This window comes from Aulonocara stuartgranti (assembly GCF_965226115.1).
Source record: "Aulonocara stuartgranti genome assembly, chromosome: 17".
Lineage (NCBI taxonomy): Eukaryota > Metazoa > Chordata > Actinopteri > Cichliformes > Cichlidae > Aulonocara > Aulonocara stuartgranti.
Genome location: NC_138953.1, coordinates 4,539,982 through 4,561,034, shown reverse-complemented (window position 1 = coordinate 4,561,034; position 21,053 = coordinate 4,539,982). Strand labels below are relative to the sequence as shown.

At 42.1% G+C, this 21,053-nt stretch overlaps 1 protein-coding gene across 1 annotated transcript; it reads right to left on the bottom strand.

Annotated features, from left to right (window-relative positions):
• Positions 1-1,362: 1,362 nt before the first annotated feature.
• Positions 1,363-21,043, bottom strand: fbxo18 (F-box DNA helicase 1). The gene is made up of 21 exons (XM_082510075.1): positions 20,217-21,043; positions 19,793-19,948; positions 18,594-19,216; positions 18,374-18,510; positions 17,877-18,024; positions 17,601-17,782; positions 17,442-17,516; positions 14,326-14,417; positions 13,617-13,785; positions 13,318-13,537; positions 13,121-13,208; positions 12,935-13,030; positions 12,685-12,821; positions 10,952-11,048; positions 10,682-10,848; positions 10,443-10,539; positions 9,328-9,525; positions 6,994-7,119; positions 6,741-6,847; positions 1,848-1,982; positions 1,363-1,763 (listed from the first exon to the last, which is right to left on the bottom strand). Exons 1-21 carry the CDS (start codon positions 20,233-20,235, stop codon positions 1,599-1,601), a joined length of 3,234 nt encoding a protein of 1,077 aa, XP_082366201.1. The 5' UTR covers positions 20,236-21,043; the 3' UTR covers positions 1,363-1,598.
• Positions 21,044-21,053: the final 10 nt, after the last annotated feature.

Sequence of the window (21,053 nt, the reverse complement as noted above, 5' to 3'; positions counted from 1 at the left end):
ACCTAAAAGCATTTAGGGACAGCTTGTTTAAATTAAGGCTCTCTGATGATAGCTGAAATCTGTGGTGTGTTAAAGTCCTTCTCCTTAGAAAATTCTTCTCGTCAGCTGAAGAGCTCTCTCCTTGTGGATATTATAGGTCATCAGCTAATCAGTAGGTTGGTGGTTTGATCCCTGTGGTCCAGTCTGCATGCCAATCCGTGATTCTGCATAATGAGGCCCTATAAGTGCATTTGAAGCAAAACTTTTTGTAGCCTTGGGATGTTAATTATATTTTTTTAACGTACCTTTGCTTCTTATATCTGCTATATTTTTTTCAGCCAACTATAGGTGTGTTTCTTTGCACGCAATATGTCTGCAAGGGTACTGATTTCCTGTGTTAAAACCACCAAGAGAGATTATAGATTATAGAGATAATTTCAGTTTGCTCAGCACGCGGCCAAAGCTTTCTGTATAAAGTTTAAAAAAACAAAAACAAGGCAAAACATGTTTGTGGCACCACCTGCTCTTCTTCCTGAGAAAATCTAAAGATCGAAATTGAAAGTCTCCTCTTTGTATATATATATATATATATATCTTTAGTATCACGGAAAATGTTAATATTACAGCAGGTGTTTCCATTTGTAACTGTGACCTTCATATGATGGCAACTAAAAAAAGTTGTTTGTGCGGTGCTTCAGGTTGATATCCACATCATGACTAAATACGTACCATTACTTTGGGCGTAAGTGCTAGATGTTTAAATAAGGGCTGTCCGACTAAACCAGGGTCATGTAAGTGTCATGTTTTCTCATTTAAATGTTTATGTATGACTTCACCTTTTCCAAAGCTTTCCAGTGGGCCATGTTGGGAGTCTTTGGCAGGCTGGATCTGGCCCCCAAGCCTCATGTTTGACAAGTTGTGTTAAATGTATTGAGTGTGAGCTTACAGCTTTCTTTTTCTGCAAATAAGATCACTGCAGTCTCGTATCTCACAACAAACTTCAGACTGTGGCAGCAGGAAGTGGACACTGATAACACCACTTCCACAGTAACCTCACTTGAAATATGTCAACATTTTGCCGTCATTAAGTAACATTTGCTCTTCCTGTCTTTCTTGTTGTTTTCCATAACTCAAGGAACTTGTACAGCTTTTCAGTTAAGACTAGTGCATGCAAACACATTTGTTCTGTCACCCCACCAGCCATCTGGAAGTTGTTTAACTTCTAAGTTTAAAAACTAAACTTGATGAAACAATACAGAAACTGAAGTTTCCTGTTATAATTATCGGTCATTGCTTTTGAACACAAACCAGATGGGCTTGTAAAGCAAAACAAAATGAGATTACAAACAAGGACCATTCTTAAAAACTGCAAAAAGTTACAAATTATTCTGTAGTATAACTTTTTTTAATAGTCACACAGGCTGGAGGCTCTACTCTCCAATTCAAAAATCACAAAAATTATACAAAAAGTATAAAAATAATCACAACAGACAAAATACTTTTTCAGTAGTCGGTCTGTTTAACTAAACATTAACCCCAGTTGTCTGTGTCCTGCTTTGAGCATTTCGATCTATTTTCCCGACCGGACCGTATCACTGTAGCTCCTTAAAGACGAGCAGTTAGAAAAAAAGCTCCAGGAAAAATGCATGATGGACCGGCAGGTCGAGTCTTTGTGGGATTTCGGCCATTGAGAGCACGTCTTCGGTCATGAGGAAGGCGATGGGCCCGACGCGGGTCCACACACACTTCTCACACAGCGGCCCGCCTTGAGACAACCCATCGGTCTGCAGGAGGGCAAAAGTAGAAACAAGAATTAAATAATATTCTTATATTATAATATTATCCTTTACATCAAAGAAGGGTCTTACACATCGCATCTGCTGTCGGCACATGATGAAGGCTGAGCCTGGGGTGATGCAGTTGGGACAGTTTGCGATGGAGCATGGGAGAGGCTGGTCGCTCTTCAGTAGGGAACTGGGCATCTCTGACCTAAAAAAGTACTCCTAGAGATAACAGTGAGAAATGGCAGACAGTTTCATTTATATGGATAAAACCGCCTGGAATACAAGGAGCAGGACATTTGATAGACAGTCTGGGAGCGCGCACGCTAAAAACCAAACCTATGAGCCAGATCCAGCCCACCCGTGTCACCCAGCTGTTGCTGTGATGTGCACTGATACTCGTAAAGCATAAACCATGTCAAACTACATGTGGCACAACTTTTAGCTTTTGAGTTTCACAAGGCTGAACATGAAAAGAATCGTCTATGTACAAGAACAAAACGAATAGATGCCCATAGTAACAGTAGCTGGTCTTAGTGACTCAGCTATAAGGTGGCCGTTCTGACAATAGTTTTACATTTGGCTGGAGTCAGCGTCACTGCTGGCAGCATGATATGATACCTAGAACCTACAGAGGTTGCACAGGTAGTCTCACATCATTATCTTTCATTGCCAAAAGGTTTGCAGTGTCTCCCAGCACAGTCTAAGAGAATGGAGAAGATTCCAGCAGACAGGCAGTTACTTCAGTCTCAGACCAATCTAAAACAGACTTTGTGAGGGTGGCCTAAGGACCCAACATCCTCTACTGGGCCCTGTGTTCACTGCCTGGCATTGGTATTTGTCATATGATATCAGAATTGGCAGTTCTACCACTGATGCCCTGTGAGATAACAACAGGTTCACCCTGAGCACATGTAACAGACGTGAAAGGGTCTGGAGAAGCCATGGAGAGCATTATGCTGCCTGTAACATTGTTCAGTATGACCAGTTTGGTAGTGGATCAGTGATGGTCTGGGAAGCATATCCATCGAGGGACACACAGACCTCTACAGGTTAGGCAAAAGCACCCTGACTCCCATTAGGTATCGAGATGAAGTTCTTGGTGAGACCCTACGGTGGTGCAGTGGGTGCAGTTCGTCCTCCAGATGAACACTGCAATTACCGTGGTAACAACACTCCATGAAAAAGAAACAATACAGGGCCCATAAGTTTTGGTAGTAATTTATAGACAGAGAAGTGAAAGCCACTTGAGAAAACACAGGAAGTATAAAAGCAGAGCAAACATGATCAGCTATTTCTGTTTCTTCTTGCTTCAGGGAGATTCCTTCACTGTTTAAAGCTGCTATCGTATTGGAATCTGTTTCCTTAACCATCACACGTATATATAAAATCCTTAAACCATCTAGGAGGAGACAGAGGGTAAACTGTAAACGTAAACTGCACTTGCGATGGCAGCATTAACTTCATTGCTGTTGTGTTACCAAAGTTTCAAACTCTGTGTGCACTTTTTTTTTTCAAAAAAAAAAAAAAAAAAAAAACTGAGGTGAAGGTGTCATTACCACATACCCCTCCCCAAACAGAATCCAACAACCACCCAAGAAGCAAAAAGAAAAGACAACAACCGCAGACTATTATGGCCATGCAATTTCCCCACCACTCCTTTTAGAGTGTGCGTTTTAAACTGTGTTTGGCTTTCTGCAAAAACTGATCTCCCAACATCTGTACACCGACTGGGCTGTATTTACAATGGGAAAACTTTATCGTGGAGTTCAGGCAACAGTCTATGTTTACAAAAGATAATCAAAGCTTGATAAAACCTCCCTAAACAGAAAACGTTTTAGTTTAGCTGTACTGGAAATATAAGGGGCTGAAAATCAAAGTCCTTTGAGTCACTGGAAATGCTAATTAACAAATACAGTGCTTTCAAAATACATCAGATCAATGAGAAAAAAAAAAATCATACTGGATATCTATACTGATATGGGAACAAAATATAATAATCGTTCCACAGACGATGCCATATCTCACCTGCTCCACACATCCCTGAGTCACCTGGACACTGGCAGAGGGAATTATGTTAGGATGCTGTTCGTGGACTACAGTTCAGCATTCAACACAATAATTCCCTCTAAGCTTTTCACCAAGTTGACGGATCTAGGACTCAGCTCATCACTGTGTCAGTGGATCCTCAACTTCCTCACAGACAGACCCCAATCAGTGAGGGTAGGAAAACAAGTCTCCCCCTCCATCTCACTCAGCACTGGAGTGCCTCAGGGCTGTGTTTTAAGCCCCCTGCTGTACTCACTGTACACTTATGACTGTGTAGCCACATCCGACACCACCTCCATTGTCAAGTTTGCTGACGACACTGCTGTTGTGGGCCTGATCTCCGACAACATCGAGACGGCCTACCTGGAGGAGATTAGGAACCTGGAGACCTGGTGCCAGGAGAATAACCTCCTCCTAAACATCAGCAAGACTAAGGAGCTGATCGTGGACTTCACTACAAAGCAGGCGAGGAATTACAAACCCCTCATCATCAGTGGCACGCCAGTGGAGAGAGTGGACAATTTCCGATACCTGGGTGTCCACATCACTCAGGACCTGTCATGGTCCTGTCACATCAACACCCTGGTTAAGAAAGCCCGTCAGCGTCTCTTCTTCCTCAGAAGACTTAGAGACTTCCATCTGCCACTGAAGGTGCTCAAGAACTTCTACTCCTGCACCATCGAGAGCGTCCTGACGTCAAACATCTGCACCTGGTTTGGGAACAGCACCAAGCAGGACAGACGAGATCTGCAAAGGGTGGTGCGCTCGGCAGAACGCATCATTCAATCAGAGCTCCCTGACCTGCTGTCCATCTACACCAAGCGGTGCAAGTCCAAAGCTAGGAAGATTATGATGGACCTCTCCCATCCCAACAATGGACTCTTCTCACTGTTGAGGTCTGGGAAGCGCTTCCGCTCCCTTAAGGCCAAAACAGAGAGAATGAAGAGGAGCTTCTTCCCCCAGGCTATTCGGGGCCTGAACCAGGTGTAGGACTGGACTCTCCCAACACGTCACTATAAGACTGGACTCTCACACACGTCACCACACGCACCACCACACATTTCCTATAATCCTATAATTCCTATAATTTATAATCCTTATCTTTATAATCTCTTCTGCTATTTGCACATTCTTTACTGTAAATTCCTAAGTTAATTTGTAAATTTTTGTAGTAAATTGTAAATATTGTAAAACTTTTCTTCTGTCATTTAATGGTCGGGCATTGTACAGCTACAAGCATTTCACCCCCATGTCATACTGTGTATGGTTGTGTGTGTGTGACAAATAAAATTTGAATTTGAATTTGAAAATAACAAAAGGATGTCACATCATTTGATGGAAATGAAAATGATCATCCCACAGAGGGCTGAATTTAAAGACACCTTGAAAATCAAAGTGAAGAAAATGATGCTGCAGGCTGTTTCAATTTGCACCACCAAACCAGCCACGTTTGATGATGAAGCACAGTGTTCTCCATGGCTTCTCCACACCCTTTCACGCTTGTAACAACCCTCCTAGAAATCTCCTCCATGCTCTTCAGACTGTGCTGGGAGACACAGCAAACCTTCTGGCAAAGACATGCATTGATGTCCCATGTGAAAGAGTTGGACTACCTGTGCAACCTCTGTAGGGCCCAGGTACCTCCTCATGCTGACCCTAGCTTAGCTAAATGCTAAACTAGTGGAGAAACAGTCAGAAAAAAAGATGAGGAAAAACTTTCAGTGTCCAGCAAGTCATGTCTTTTTTTCCTCTGACAAAAGGGAAACACTGAGCACCTTCTTATATTATATTTTGTATTGAGGAAAGGGTGATTAGTGTTTGTATATACTGTCAAACAGTGATCACTGTCAAGAAGTGGTATTAAAAAAAGATTTTTTTTTAAATTGTTGGCACAGCTGCCTGTTATAGCAGTCGCTGTTCTACTTCACTGCTTTTTTATTTATTTTTTTTTATTTTCACACTGAAAGATCTGCTGCCTGGAATAAATCCTGTAATCAGCTTGAGTCGTCTTCCAGATCCTGAAAGGAGTGACCCATCTGAATATCTTGTACTTACGTACAGATTTTAAGAAATCGCTCAGAAAGACATGACCAAATTTTGTAAATCTACAATTCTCCATTTAATTTTCCCAATTCTTGTTTTTGGAAGTCATTAAAAATATCTGCTGTGTAATCATTCCACCTTGGAAAAAGAATAGTTCAAAGAAATCCCCCCAAAAAGACCCACATAATTATGACAGTCATGCCCATGATGAGTGTATGGAAACTTCCAGCACAACTGTGTTTGTTTCATGGAGCTGGAGCTGCATTTAAACTTCCCCGGCCACATTCTGTACCTGGCTTTGGGGTTTTTCAGTCCGGAAGGCAGCAGAGGGATTGATGCATTTTTGGACTGAAAGTCATGCGAACCTGGTCATGTTACTGCAAAGAAATACTTCTTTGTCCTGAATACTGTACTGCCACGTGTAAAATGTGCTGAAAAGTAATTTTTGGAGGAAATTCTGTCTTTGAATCATAATGGAAAACACATGGATCCAAACCACCCTCAGTGCCACTTACTGGAAATTACGGGACACACAGTAAGGGAGAAGCAGCATTGCAGTAATCTGAAACTAGGAAGTCAACGACACTGTGTGGCTTGAAGCGTCAATAGGCGAAAGGGTTGGCTGGGCGGGTCCCGAGTTGAGAGCAAGGGGCAGCTTTTTTTCGTTCTTTAAATTTTCTCATTTCTTCATTCTTTTAAATGTGCTCCAGGTTGTGTTTAATGCTGTAACTGCTGTCACAGTCATTTCTCAAGGTTTGGTTTAAATGAAGTGCATCTATTCTCATGACCGTGTTGTTTTGATGCCATTATGAGGTTTACATGTGAAGGCGTTACTGAAACTGCACAGCAATAGGATAAGAAGTGAGATGCACAGTGAGAGTTTCGTACCCCAGCCATTGTGATGATGCGGCGGATGTTTTTTGTGATGATGAGAGTCGTTTTGGCACGAGTGACAGCCACGTACAGCAGGTTCCACTCATCGTCAGGAATTTTAGCTGTGTGTCGGGGGGAGAAACAACAACAGTTAAACAACATTCCCGCTTTCAGGTAGAAATCATCCTCCTTACTAGACGTGCTTCATGCCACTCGTGATAAAAAGGTCCAAGAAAAAAACAACAACAACCCAAAAAACATAACATACCAAATGAGAATTCAGGACTGTGGCGCAGGTTGTGCTTAGAACAGGGAACCTTGACAAAGTCATCAGTGACCATCACGGTGTCAAACTCCAGACCTTTAGACTTATGGACAGTTCCAACTATGAAGTCTGGAAGGAGAGCCAGAACACAGAGCGGAAAAACAACACTCATTAAAAGAAAGACTCCATCCTCCAGACAATTAAAGTCATCTAATCCTGAAAGAAAAAAGAGAGACAAAAGAAAAGATGTTCCAGCTCATGTGAACATCTCCATAACAATAAAATAAATAGTCTATAGTTGCTGATGGTGAGGTTTGAGAGACAAAGACTGTCACTGAGTAAGAAGATGACGAGTCCCCTGCTTTTTTTCTCTTGCTTCACTTCCTGGTGCTTGTTCCAATTTCAACAAATCAGCATCAAATTAAATAAAAAATTATTAAACACATAGAAAATTATTGAGTGTCGGCAGTGGTTATAGTGATGGCTGTCATCCATGTCATTTAAGCCCCTGGCATGACGCATGAAGTCATCACGAGAAGATTTATAGACATCACTATAAGGTTAATGTGAATGAGTCAGCAAAGGGATTTGGAATCATCTTCAAATTATTTAGAACAAATCCACTGTATTTTACTGTGATGGAGTCTGTACTGACCACCCCAACACAACAAACCAGGGTAGAAGTTTTTATTGGATGCAGATTCATATTTCAGGAGCTTTCACATGTACATGCAGTTAAAGAAAGGAACTGTGCAGAACTGACTGAAATCAAAGGTGCAGCAGGACAAAATAAGAGCTGGGAGTCAGTTTGCCAGTTTAAAAAAAAAAAAGAAAAACATGAAAGGATCCATCCTGCCTTCTGTCAACCATTCAGGCTGTGTCTTGATTCATGCTCAGTCATCCAGATAAGTAAATCCCAAAGAAGATTCTGTTCTTCTGGACGTAGCGTTTTCAGTGCGAGAAACGTTTCTTCACTCATCCAAGTGACTGCAACTGTACTTTTTATAAGATTGGGGAAACCCGCAGTGAGCTGAGACTGAAGAAGTCACTTGGATGAGTGACAAAACGTTTCTCGCACTGAAAACGCTACGTCCAGATGAATAGAATAAACTTTTGTGCATTGAGGCTGTGGGTACTGGTAGTGTAGTGATATAGGGAGGATTTTCTTGACACACCTTTGGGTCCATTATCAACAACTGAGCATTGTTTAAACATGACAACCACATGAAAGAAGTCCCAATGTACCCATCAGAAAACGGGTACATTGTGTCCTCCAAATCTGAGGTCATAGTCCTCAGCCGGAAAAGGGTGCAGCGCCCACTCCAGGTTAGGGACGAGTTTCTGCCCCAAGTGGAGGAGTTTAAATATCTCAGGGTCTTGTTCACGAATGATGAAGAAGAGAGCGGGAGTTCGACAGACGGATTGGTGCTGCAGCTGCAGTGATGCTGATGCTGTACCGGTCCATCATGGTGAAGAAAGAGCTGAGTGTAAAAGCGAAGCTCTCAATTTACTGGTCGATCTACGTCACTAACAGGAGATTCACATCATGTATGTGCAGCTGACAAATCTGAAGCAAGTCTGTGATTATGTTATGTCATCATGAAACAAAAACTGAAGTGGAACTGGAAGCAGAGCTTTCAAATGGACAGCAAACACAAGCAAATTCAAGAATAGCTAAAAATGAAGTAATGGATGTTTATGCTCCACCAAAGTAAAAAAAAAAAAAAAAAGTCTGAATTCCCCAGAAATGCTGTACAAACATTTGAATCTGGCTGCATGCAAAAATCTGAAGGGGATTTTTTATGAGTGTGGTTAAAATAGCACCATGTAGAAAGCAGAAGTTGTCTTTTTTCCTCCCACGACACGATATTCCTCACTATTGTAGTTACATCGTATCCTACTACGTTCTAAATGGAAATACAAAATCCAGTTTTTCAGTGAATGTAAAACCTAAAGAAACAAGCAAGAATCAGGAAAAAAACTGAGCTGCCGTTTCTTCATTTTTCAGCAAACACAAAATTATTTTAACTTCTAAAATCAATCCCGCTTTTGATACCCAAAAAGACATTTGCCATCCTTATTTGAGGAAAGGAATAAGTGTTTCTATCTTGGCCAGGTCTCCCTTGAAAAAGAGGTTTTTAATCTCAATGAGATCTTCCTGGTTAAATAAAGGTTAAAAAAAATAAATTAAATTCTTTTTAGTAACTGAAGTCACTTTATTAAGTTATTGTTTTTCCAGGCTTCTTTGTGGATAATGCAGTGTGTGTGTGTGTGTGTGTGTGTGTGTGTGTGTGTGTGTGTGTGTGTGTGTGTGTGTGTGTGTGTGTGTGTGTGTACCTGCATTGCATAAGTCGTTTTCAGAACAGGCCTTCAGTCTTGACACCAGCTCGGGGATTCGTTTCCGATACTTTTCCACGATGGTCACCTTTGCTTGGAGTTCATTATCTTCTGTTTGTTCAACATATTTTTTGAAAGCAAAGAAGGGATTCTCACTTCGACGAGAGGCGAACGAGCGGATCAGGGGGTCCCTGATGTCTGAAAGCAGAGAAAGTTCAACATTAGTGTCCGAAGTTTGAGTTCTTTGAAACGCTGTTTTTCCTTTTTTTACTTCATTTGTAAAACTAGAGCAATAACACAGCACAGAACAACGGAAATAAAGAGATTATTAAATATGTCCTGATCGTGGTTAAAAGGAGGAGTATGAATAAGGTTGATTATCACTGCAGGGTTATGGACTTCGTGGACATCTTTAATATTTGGATCATAATCAGAGGAAAGATGTTACCTCATGGATCTTTGAATACCTGAACTTCCAAAACACATTTGGGAACTTTTCATGAGTTTTTTAAACAAACAGTAAATGAAAGTGCTTGAGAACCGGACTCCCCACCAAATCTTTTGAACTGAACAAAACTTTTCAGATGAGAAGTGAAACGTCTTTGGAAACCTAAAAAATGAATCCCATTACCTTCAAGTTAAGCGCCTGACCTGGATGACTGAACCTACACAAACAAAGCTGTTGAAAGCACTAAAAGCCTTTTACCTAAAGGAAATAAATTATAATTACAGAATAAAAACTTTCTTTTCATGGGCCAGAGATACACTTTGTTATTTACTTTTTTTTTCTTCCCCTAAACAAAGCAACAATATGATTATTAGGATTTTGAAAGTTGCTGCTAAACAGCCACCTTCAGTCCCCACAATCTAACAGTGGCTGGTAAGATATGTTCGGCTCTGGTATCAATGGCAAGCTATAGAGCCACTCCAATCAGAAGATGGAGCAGATGGTCTAAAAAGTGGTCAATGCAGTTTGAAAGAGAGCAGATGGATTAAAACATGCATACAATTTATTTATTTGGCAAAGCAAATATACCACAAATATACTCCTGTCACAATAGTCTCATGCTATGAGAAATGCTATATTCCATTGCTGTGTATCATTTTATTCTTACAGTGAGGTCTTCGTTCTCCTTCTTGGAGCTGCTGCCCTGTTTGCTGCAGCAGGTGCCATACATCCATGATACGGTCCAGCCCGATGTTCTTTATATCCTGAGGGAAAATATCAATATCAGGTACTGATTTCTAAACGTTACATACATTGATAACAAACAATAAAGTCTTCATTTTTGATCAAATTTAACCCGCAACGTAACGCATCCCTTCGTATAATTATATGTGGATACACACTCACGCCAATGAAGTGGAGCCTGCAGCTGGGATTTGCATCTGTAAGTCGAACGGCTTCACTAAACACGCCGAAATTGCACCTAGATAAGATGGCTGTCTTCCCTCGGCTTTGGCATGCACCTGCCCCCACAGCCTCAACGACTCTGTCTGCAGCATTGTCACACACCCCGCCTACAGAATAAATAAAACAGTCAAAATCAATTATGCTCAAGTCTTTAAAAAACTGAAACTGGTTCTGAAAAACCACATTTTTTCATTTTTAGGAAGAGTTTACCCTTCTGGTTTCCTCCGACAAGAATTTTCTGAACTCCCTTGCAAACTTTGAGGATGGTGGCACCCACATAGGCGATCTCAGCACCAAATCGAAAGCTCTGGACAACATAAATGGCATGAAGGTTTAATAATAGGAGCAAAAAGATTATACATGCTTGATCCTTTTTTTTAATAAAGACATTTAGAATTTACAGTTGAATAGCAGGGGAAAGTATAACTGCAAACTTTATAACATGCTTCAATACAATTTTATTTATACAGCACCAAATCACAACAAAAGTCACCATTTGAAGGTAAAGACCCTACAATAACACAGAGAAAGCCCCAATAATCATACGACATGAGCAAGTACTTGGCGACAGTGGGAAGGAAAAACTCCCTTTTAACAAGAAGAAACCTCTGGCAGAACCAGGCTCGGGGAGGGGCGGCCATCTGCTGTGACCGATTTATTTAGGGTGAGAGGAGGAAAAGATGCACACGAGGCAGTTGTCTTCCTGCTTGCAGGTGTCAGTCAGCTACTTGACACACGCCAACATAAGCAGGTTAAGTGAAGATAACATGCTACTTGAAACTGATAGCAGTTTTTCCTAGTGACATCATAATTCCTGCTGGAATATTTGGAAGAATCAGCCCAAGTGAAGCTGCAATCTCCCACGTTTAAGCTGAATGAGTGAGATGGTCACATGTCCTTTAATCTTCTTCAACTGCAACCTGATGTGCATTGTAACTGCTGATGTGCATGACTATGAGCTACTAGCTAATATTAGCTACTACTAGATTTAAGGTTTTAACTTTTCCTTGGAACTCCAAACTGACTGACAACATGCCGAAGGAAACTGCCGGTGTGGTCGCACTGTGCTAAAATGGAAAACGGATGGCCAAAAAAGCTGAGTTTAAGCTTTGTTTACATGTCACCAGACTGTATCTGATGCCTCCTCTTTCATATAAACAGATCCCAAATTCAACAGTTCAACTCTTCTGGGACAGCTTTCTACAAGATGTAGGAGTGTGTTTATGGGAACAAAAACATTCTTTTTGATGATTATTCCAAAAGCACATTTGAGGTCCAGACTGTTCCTGCAAAGTTTGGAGCATGAAGTTGTGCAACATGTTTTGGTATGCTGAAGCGTTAAGGGTACCTTTCAGTGGAACTAAGGGGCTAATCCAACGCTTTGCATTCCGCTTGATGATGCAAGGCTTGAATGCAGCTGCTCAGGCATGAAGCTCTATACCCACCGCTCTTGAGCTAATCGGAAGCTTACATGAACTTTGGAGGTCTGCGGCGATTGATTTTTCAGAAAGCCTCTGCACACTATGGGCCTCGGCACCTGCTGACCTCGTTCTGTGATTTTATGCGGCCTACCATCTCATGGCTGTGTCGCTGTCATTCTCAATCGTTTCCCCTTTGTTATAATATCACTAACATCTGACTGTGGAATATTTAGTAGCGAGGAGCATGTGGCATCTATCACGGTACCACACTGGAATTCACTGAGCTCTTGAGAGCGATTCTATCACAAATGTTTATAGAAGCAGTCTGCATGCCTGGGTGATTTTATCCACCTGTGGTCATGGAAGTGACTGGAACACCTGAATTCAATGATGTAGATGGGTGAGTGAATACTTTTGGCAGTATAGTGCATCTTTCTTCTTTTGCTGTATTTGTCAACTTTGACACATCTGATGCATTTTCTGTCCACGTTTACCACGGTGTGTTTGGGTAGTTGTGTGTACCTGGGTGAGGTAATAGATGTGGGTGTGTTCAACAACATTCAAGGCATTAACAGCTCCTCTGAAGGTGTAGATCTGCTGATGAGGATCGCCAACCAGGATTTTCCCACAGCTCTGAGACAGCAGCACATCCATGATGGCTGAAACAAAACAAACAACAGTCAGTGGACAACATGAAAGCATAAAAGCTGAGCTAAATCATCAAGGATTTGCTTTTCTGCAAACATGTGAGCCTGTGGGAGTATTTCAGTACCGGGAGTGCAGTCCTGGGCTTCATCAATGAAAAGAGCATTGTATGCACCCGACAAGCAAGGCTTTGGGTCTTGGAGCTGCCATAACTTTAGGTAACCTGGGAATGAAATGTTCCAGGGATCCTCCATCATTTCTTTACACAACGTAGTAAACATAATTATATTTCTTCATTTCACAGTTGGTGTACCATCGTGGGTCATGTAATAGGCATCTTTTGACTTCTCATTCAGATCCTTCATTTTTTTCCAGATTCTCTGTGCATCACGGACGACCAACTGAAACAAGGATTTCATGATAACACAAAACACACTTTAGATGTAGCTTCATAATAATTTACTTCATAGGTACAGCGCCGATCTTTTATATACTTTAAAACGTTTATACCAGTTTTTCATCATGATCTATATCCTTGCGGAAGTTGTTTTTAGTCACACGAGAGTTGGGAACATGTCTTATAGTGATGGTTTCATCTGTAGAAGCCATAAAGGCATTGAGGGTTGTCATAACCACTTTGGCCTTGGTGAAGCCACCGCGGCCTTTGGGCAGAACAGAACTGATGGCGAAAGCCTTCATGTTAAAGGTCAGCTTGTCACGGAATTTGTATCTGAAAGGGAGAGAAGAGAGCACGATAGTATTAAAACGAAGGCCTGCCATCACGAGCATCTGAGAACTCTGATTCTCACCTCTTCCCTACGTCATTATAGGCCAACGAGTGGACGGTCTTGCAGTCCACGTTCCTGGGGAAGCGGCGGCGTGCCTCCGAAGCCACAGAATTGTTGAAGGCCACATAAAGGAAGCGAAGGTCCGGCCGCTGCTCAGCGTACTTCACTAGTGTGGTAGTCTTCCCAGTACCTGTGTCACACAGCACTGACCTTTAATGAAGCTACGACACAAAGACCCGTCATCTGCAAATGTAGCCTACATCACACAAGCTGCACTGATGACAAAAGATTCATATTTTACATCTATGTTCCCTACGGGCTGACGGCATCTTTATACCACTGTCTGCTGCAGAACCTTAAAGAGACCGGAGGTAAAAGGGCTCATTTCAGGCTAAAGGGCTTCATGTAATCATGTAATGCTCCTCCAGGGCAATCCCACAGCTATAACATAAAGAAATGAGCGTATAAAAATGAGCATATTAGACCCATTTTACCAAGGTGTTATAAAGGAGAAAGAGCGCCCCCTGGTGATGTCTCAAATCCTATAGCATTAAACGTATTTAGTGCAGACAGTACACGCAATGGGAACGAATGGGAAAAGTTAATAAAAATGGATATTGCAGTGTTGTTCTTCTATAAACATTCAATCCACTGGCCAGTGACACATACTCTGGCTGGCCTAAAAGATTCATGTAAGGGCACTGTCTCCAATTCCACTTCTTTACTGTACCTGCAAATGCTATTATCTTAACCACGTGGTCATCCTGGATATTGTGGCTGAGGATCTGCTGCTGTTCTTGCGTGAGGTGGATCTGGGGCCGCCTAGCAGAGACACCAGAAACAAACAAAAAAAGTGCTAAAACTCCTCAAGCATCAGTCCAGCTCTAATTATTTAAATGTCTGCTGAATATTACATATACAAGTTCAGAAAAAAGAAAATCACACTGGCTGTTAGTTTATTATGTGAATAAGCAAAAATCAATCAGAAAAAAATGGTCTCCAGTGAATTAGTTTGGCCTGCAGTTTGAATCCCTCTTAAGACAGTTAAACAAACATCATGAGCTGAAACATGATTAGATCCAGAAAAAAAAAAAAGAAAAGGACTGAACCTCCATCAAGGAAGGTTTAAGCAACTTGCAAGTAATTATGACGGTATAAGGGGAGGAGGACTCGCTCTTTATGTAAACAACCGCTGGTGTTCCTCTAGTCACGTTAAGGTGAGGACGGCTGTGCGTAATAAACATACTGAACTGTTAGCAATTGGTCTTCGACCATATTATCTACCGTGAGAGTTTTCCCTCGTCATAATCATCATTGTTTACTCCCCTGGGCAGGGCTGATCACAACCTTGTCCACCTCCAGCCCTTTTACAAACCTATCATCCCGAGGCAACCTGCAGTCACAAAAATTGTTATAAGATGGACAAGGAAGACAGAAGAGACTCTGCAGGGCTGCTTTGAGGCAACGGACTGGGATGTTCTCTGTAATGCTCATGGGGACAATTTTGACAATCTGACTGGCTATGTTACAGACTATAGCAACTTCTGTGCGGAAAATGTGGTTCCCAAAAAAAAAAAAAAAAACATTCATTGCTTCCCCAACAATAAACCTTGTTACCCAAGGTAACATCAAAGCTACGCTAAACAAGAAAAAGAGATTTTTCAGAAACTGTGACAAAGAACAGTTGAAATGTGTGCAGAAGGAGCTTAAAGCCAAGACTGCTGAGGGAAACAAGTCCCTCAGAAGAAAGCTGGAAAGCAAACTCCAAGAAAACAATACCAGGGAGGTGTGGAAGGGAATGTGGGCCATTACTGGCCTGAGACAAAAGAGAGGTGTGTGGATGGATGGGGATGTTGAATGCGCAATCAACCTAAATCTGCACTTCAATAGGTTTGACTGCCCTGCATCTCCTGTCCCCACACCCAGCTCTTCCCATCTTCTCCATCCCTCCCCCCCCAGCTCTTCCCATCTTCTCCATCCCCCCCCCCTCCTGCTCCCTCAGCCTGTCTCTCTTTGTCCCTCTCAGCAGATGACATCAAAGGGGAACTGTGCATACTCCACTTCAGCAAAGCTGCTGGCCTTGATAGTGTCTGTTCCAGGGCCCTCAGGTGCTGTGCTGCCCAGCTGTCTAGAGCTCTATATCAGATCTTTAACATGAGTCTGAAACTGCAGAGGGTCCCATCACTCTGGAAGACATCCTGCCTGGTTCCTGTCCCCAAAAAGATCAACCCGTCGATCCCCAGTGACTACAAGCCAGTGGCTCTGACCTCACACGTCATGAAGACGCTGGAGAGACTCACCTGCATCTGCTGGTGGAGCCTTGGCTGAACTCCTTAAAGTTTGCTTATCAACCCCGTATCGCCGTGGAGGACGCCATCACCTACCTGCTGGACCAGGCTTATTCTCATCTGGACATTGTTGAGAGCATTGTGAGGGTCATGTTCTTCGAATGCTTTTAACACGATCAGTCCATCACTGCTGGGCAATAAGCTCAAGAAAATGCAGGTGGATGCATCAACGGTAGCTTGGATTACGGACTATTTAACAAATTGACCACAGCATGTCTGGCTGAAGAGCTGCCACTCGGATAACATCCTAAGCAGCACGGCAGTGCCACAGGGACTGTCCTATCACCATTCCTCTTTACCCTCTACATGTCTGACTTCAGGTACAAGTCTCAGTCATGTCATGTGCAGAAAGGAGGAGGAATACAACAGTGTGGTGGACAGCTTTGTTGTGTGGTGTGAGCTAAATCATTTCCAACTTAACATCGCAAAGACAAAGGAACTGATTGTCGACTTTAGGAAGCATGCTCCTCCTCCTACCCCTGTAACCATCAGAGGGGCTGTTGTGGAGGTAGTTGAGGACTACCGGTACCTGGGGGTACACACTGACTGTAAACTGGACGGTCCAAGAACACAGAAGCTGTCTTCAAGAAAGGCCAGAGCTGGCTTTTCCTACTGATGCAGCTTAGGTCCTTTAATGTTTGTAGGAAAATATTTACCAAGTTCTATCACTCTGTGGTAGAGAATGTTGTGTTCTTTGCAGCTTTGTGCTGCGGCAGTGGGGTGAAGACAGCTGATAGCAACAGGCTGAACAAGGCTGGTTCTGTCCTGGGTGTCAGACTGAGAACCCGATGGAGGTGTCTGAGAGGAGAATGCTAGAAAAGTGTCTCAGTATCATGGACAACCCTTCTACGCCTCCATGATGGGCCATCGGAGCACACGTAGGGAAAAAAAAAAAAAAAAAAAAAAAAACCTCATCGCCTCTGAATGCAGAACTGACCACCACAGGAAATCCTTCCTGCCGGTGGCAATAAGACTGTACAACTCTTCTTTCATCGGTAGATGATTTTCTAGGATTAATATGATTGTATTTTGTTCTCACTCAGATTGTGCAATATTATTCACCTGTATGTTACTGAATGTTTGTTTCATCCCCCCATCATATGCTGCTACTCTCTTTATTCATTGCACTAACATTATGTCACTTGTCATAATTACTTGTAGTAATAGTTATGTTATTTTATCTGCGCTCATTTTTTCTCTTGTTGCATTGAGCATGTTTGCGACAAAAGAATTTCCCTCGGGATAAACAAAGTTCTTCTTATCTTAATCGGTTAATGGGCTTCACCTAATGAGAGTTTACCAGAGCTGACTGAAACTGCTGAGAATTATAGGATCAGTTGGAATAAATTCTTGCAACAACAAGAGAAACGCTTCAAATCACATACAGAAAGAAAGCTTGCTGAGCCGCTCTTATTCAGTCTTCTCAAAGTATTGAATAAAATATCGATATTTAGCGTCCCTGTATCGGTATTACAGAGCTAACATATTTTGACCTCACCTGCTCTGTGGAGAGTTGACAGGGAACGGGCCATTCTCCATCAGGTGGAGGACATAGTAAATGTTGTAATGCAACCTGAGCAGGCAGAAAAAAGAAAAACAAACAGTGTGACGAATGATGAGAACAGAAATCCGGATTGCTACTCGTTATTCATCTTACCTGTTACTGACAGTGACTTTGTTCCTTTCTAAAGCGAGCAGCATCATGGCCATGTGGCAGAGGTACTCTGTGATGGCCGAGTGTGACATGCAGCCCGTGAGCAGAGACACTAAGGCCTGCACATCACCAACACCCTCACTCAGGATCAGTATGACAGCCATGGCTGCATACGGGTTAGGACCCTGGAAATCAGATCCATTGTGGACACACTTTAAAACTCAGATTGTCTCTATATGATCACATGGCATTTTTTATGTATTAATGAGTGAGTCATACAGTAATTCCAAGGTTAAAGTGCTTCTGAACATCAGAAATACGCAGTCTGATGGAGGCCTCAGCTTGAGGGAAAAGGCGATGTTTCTTTACACGCTCCAGAACGTCATCTGGCCTCAAGCGCTCTCCAACCTTATGCTGAGCCATTAAACTGATAATAAAGACAACACACACAAACACACAGAGTGACATTTTAAAAATGAGAAATTGATATCAAATTCCAGTCACACACACACACACACACAATGTGAGATCAGCTTATTTACACTTTTTTTTTTTTTTACAGCGAGGGTGGCCACAGCAACTCGTATACAGGAGAGACTTGCATCACTTCCCAAACCAACCTTCCCAGTCAGATCAAAAACAGTCATATTGGAATCATATTAACCAGAAATACATGAATAATTTTCTGCAGTTCTAGGCGAGACTTCTTGTGGTGGACATTTTACAAGAACTTCAACTGTTTTGTAATTTTTCTTATTAAAGAAAGAGTAACTTACACAACTAGCTTTCGTATGCTGTGCTCTGAAGGTGCTGGCCCTGTTATACCGCTGTTCCTCAGGATGGAGCAGATCTCCATCTCTGTATGCCTCTCTCTCATCATGTAGCGATAGTATTGTTTCTTGAAAGGCACAAACTGTGAAGAGAAGCACATCCAACATGACTTTGACATTTCGCTCCACGTGCTCATTTTGCGATTGTTGTTTGGTGTCATCTTACCGTGCTGTCCTGGACGATGTTCCTCCAGCGATGGCAAACGAGCCTGACATTGAGGTACAGGTCCTGGGCAGGTAGGAGGCACAGCACCTCTCTCAGCACCTCCTCTGGAAGGTCGTCCATGCAGCCCTGGGGTTTCAGCAAGCCGCTTCTGCTGCCCAGGAGCCCAAAGTGGGCATCGGGAAGGGCCTCCACCTCCTCTTCTTCATTATCAATGTCACACTGGTCAAATTCATCATCATTCCCAAACATCTCAGCCGTCATTCCCTCCAGATAATCCACTTGCTGCTCTTCCTTCACCTTAGACTGCGGCATCATCTCAACAGCCAACAGGCTGGCATCGTCAATCTCCTCCTCCTCGCCTGCCTCAGGCTCTGGCATCATCACAGCAGCTAAAAGACTGTCATCGATCTCCTCCTCCTCTGTTACCCTGAGCTGTGGTGCCAAAGGTACAGCCAACAGGCTGATATCGTCATCCTCATCCTCCTCTTCTTCTGCAGCTCTTGGCTCTTCCTTGGAGGTGGAAGGCAGGGAGGATTTGTGCGGACTGGAGCTGAGGACTCTCGCCACAGAAAAAAATTCATTGATACCCTTCTGTCTCCCAGAAGGACTTCCTGTGGCAGGTGCTAAGAGAAAAAGGACAAAGATTTATAATCTGATTCTTTAGACTTTTTGTCAAAAGGCAAAAAATACATCCATAAATCATTGGTTTAGTTTAGTAAGGTTGTCTGTTGTGTTCTTTCATTTGTCACTGAGCTGCTAAGTGTTGATTTATCAAATTCTAAGGTCTTTGCCGATCTCTGATAGTTTTATTGGTGGTTTTCAGCCTTATTTGCTCCAACATATCTTTGGGTCTCATATTTAAAATTGCATTAAATTTACAGTTAAATGCAGTGCACTTCAATCAGAGCTTGACTGCTGGGTTTACAGTCCACTACAAAAACTGTGTCTTCCTCCTAAAGACATGACACAAAGAAGCTGGGGTGGCTGTAGCTCACGTGGTAGAGCAGGTCATCTGTTAAGCAGTCAGCACTTAACAGTTATTGATTGGGTGAATTAATTAGTTGTATAAAGCACTTTGAGTGCTCATATAGAGTTGAAAAGTGCTATATAAGAACCAGTCCATTTAACATTTACCAAGTCACATGCTCAGTGTTCCTTTTCTCACACCACACTGTAATAAAAGCTTTACACCACATTACCAAACTTTGGCCGCTTAGTGGGTGTCCTGGGGTAAAGCCCCCGGTTCGGATCACGGTTGCCCATCCTCTGGTTAAAGGTGTGAGGCCGGGTGAGGACTGCTCTTTGTCCCAGTCCATCACAGTCTTCTGCATTCAGGTGCCTCCTCTTGGCCTTTCCTAGGAAACCACACAACATCCAGCCGTGGCAGAACAATTCAAATCACAGTACTGGGATTATCCTGCATGCAGGGTAAGCCTTTCCTTAGATTTCAGCCTACAATTGTTTGCTAACTAGTTTACCATTAAAGATTATATTCAGTTTTGTGGGATAAAACAAGGCAACAAGTCTAAAAAATCTCGTTAAAACTTTATTTTTCGTATACGTGCATTTCAAAAGTAGTACATGAGTACATACAGTGTACTTAGCTTTAAATCCTGAACTTACCTTTAACAGACACCTCCATTTTCTGCTGCTACACCTACAATCTTTCAGTAACAAAGCCCCATAATTTCACGTAAAGAAGTCTTTACACACGAACAGCCTCAGAAAATACACCCAAGCTAACGTCCACAAACGATCACTGCTAGCCCGTGTGTGCCTGCTAACATTAGCGGTACTTCTCCCAGAAGTACTGCTAATGCAAAAACTACTTTAAAAACGCGACTGCTCCTAAATGTAAGCGGACTAATTTAACGTTAACAGGGATTCATTGGAGAAAACGTTCATGTATGTTTTTGTTTTCGAGAAAAGCTTCTGAAGTTGCAGGTCTGGTGTAATTGGTCGGTTTGTTCTTCTTTGAATCTCAAACCAACTTGAAAGGCGCATCATCGCCACCTACTGGAAAGCTGAAATTCGCATTTTGCGACATCGAGCTAAGTTCCAGTTTTTCCAATGGCTTGATCCAGATGCTACAAAGTTTTTGCAAAAGTGAGCAAGAACGATTAATGTAATCAATTTAAAAAACTATTTAATAAAATATAAAAGATTATCCTCTTATTTAAATGACAAACTGATTTGATTAGTAGACCCTTAATATAACAGATAGAACTCTGTTTGGCTTACAGGGCTCATTTACACATTCCCTGATCTTATTTGAAATGGCAGCCATGTTTCTTATGAGCATTTACAACTGTAACAGCAAAAGAATAAAAATAATAATAATAATTAAAAAAAAAATGCATCATAATAGTTCGATGTTGATTAAAGTGAGCACTCTAAGCATTTGCCTTCAAATCATTTTTTGTTCCACAAATTTCTTCACCAAAGCAGTAAAAAGTAAAT

What these genes read in the sequence shown, in the direction of transcription:
- fbxo18 (XM_082510075.1), bottom strand. An exon ending in AAAGTCACTGTCAGTAACAG is followed by an intron (nt 17,517 to 17,600) that starts GTAAGATGAATA and finishes CTGCCTGCTCAG; the next exon opens with GTTGCATTACAACATTTACT. An exon ending in GTCAACTCTCCACAGAGCAG is followed by an intron (nt 14,418 to 17,441) that starts GTGAGGTCAAAA and finishes TGTCTCTGCTAG; the next exon opens with GCGGCCCCAGATCCACCTCA.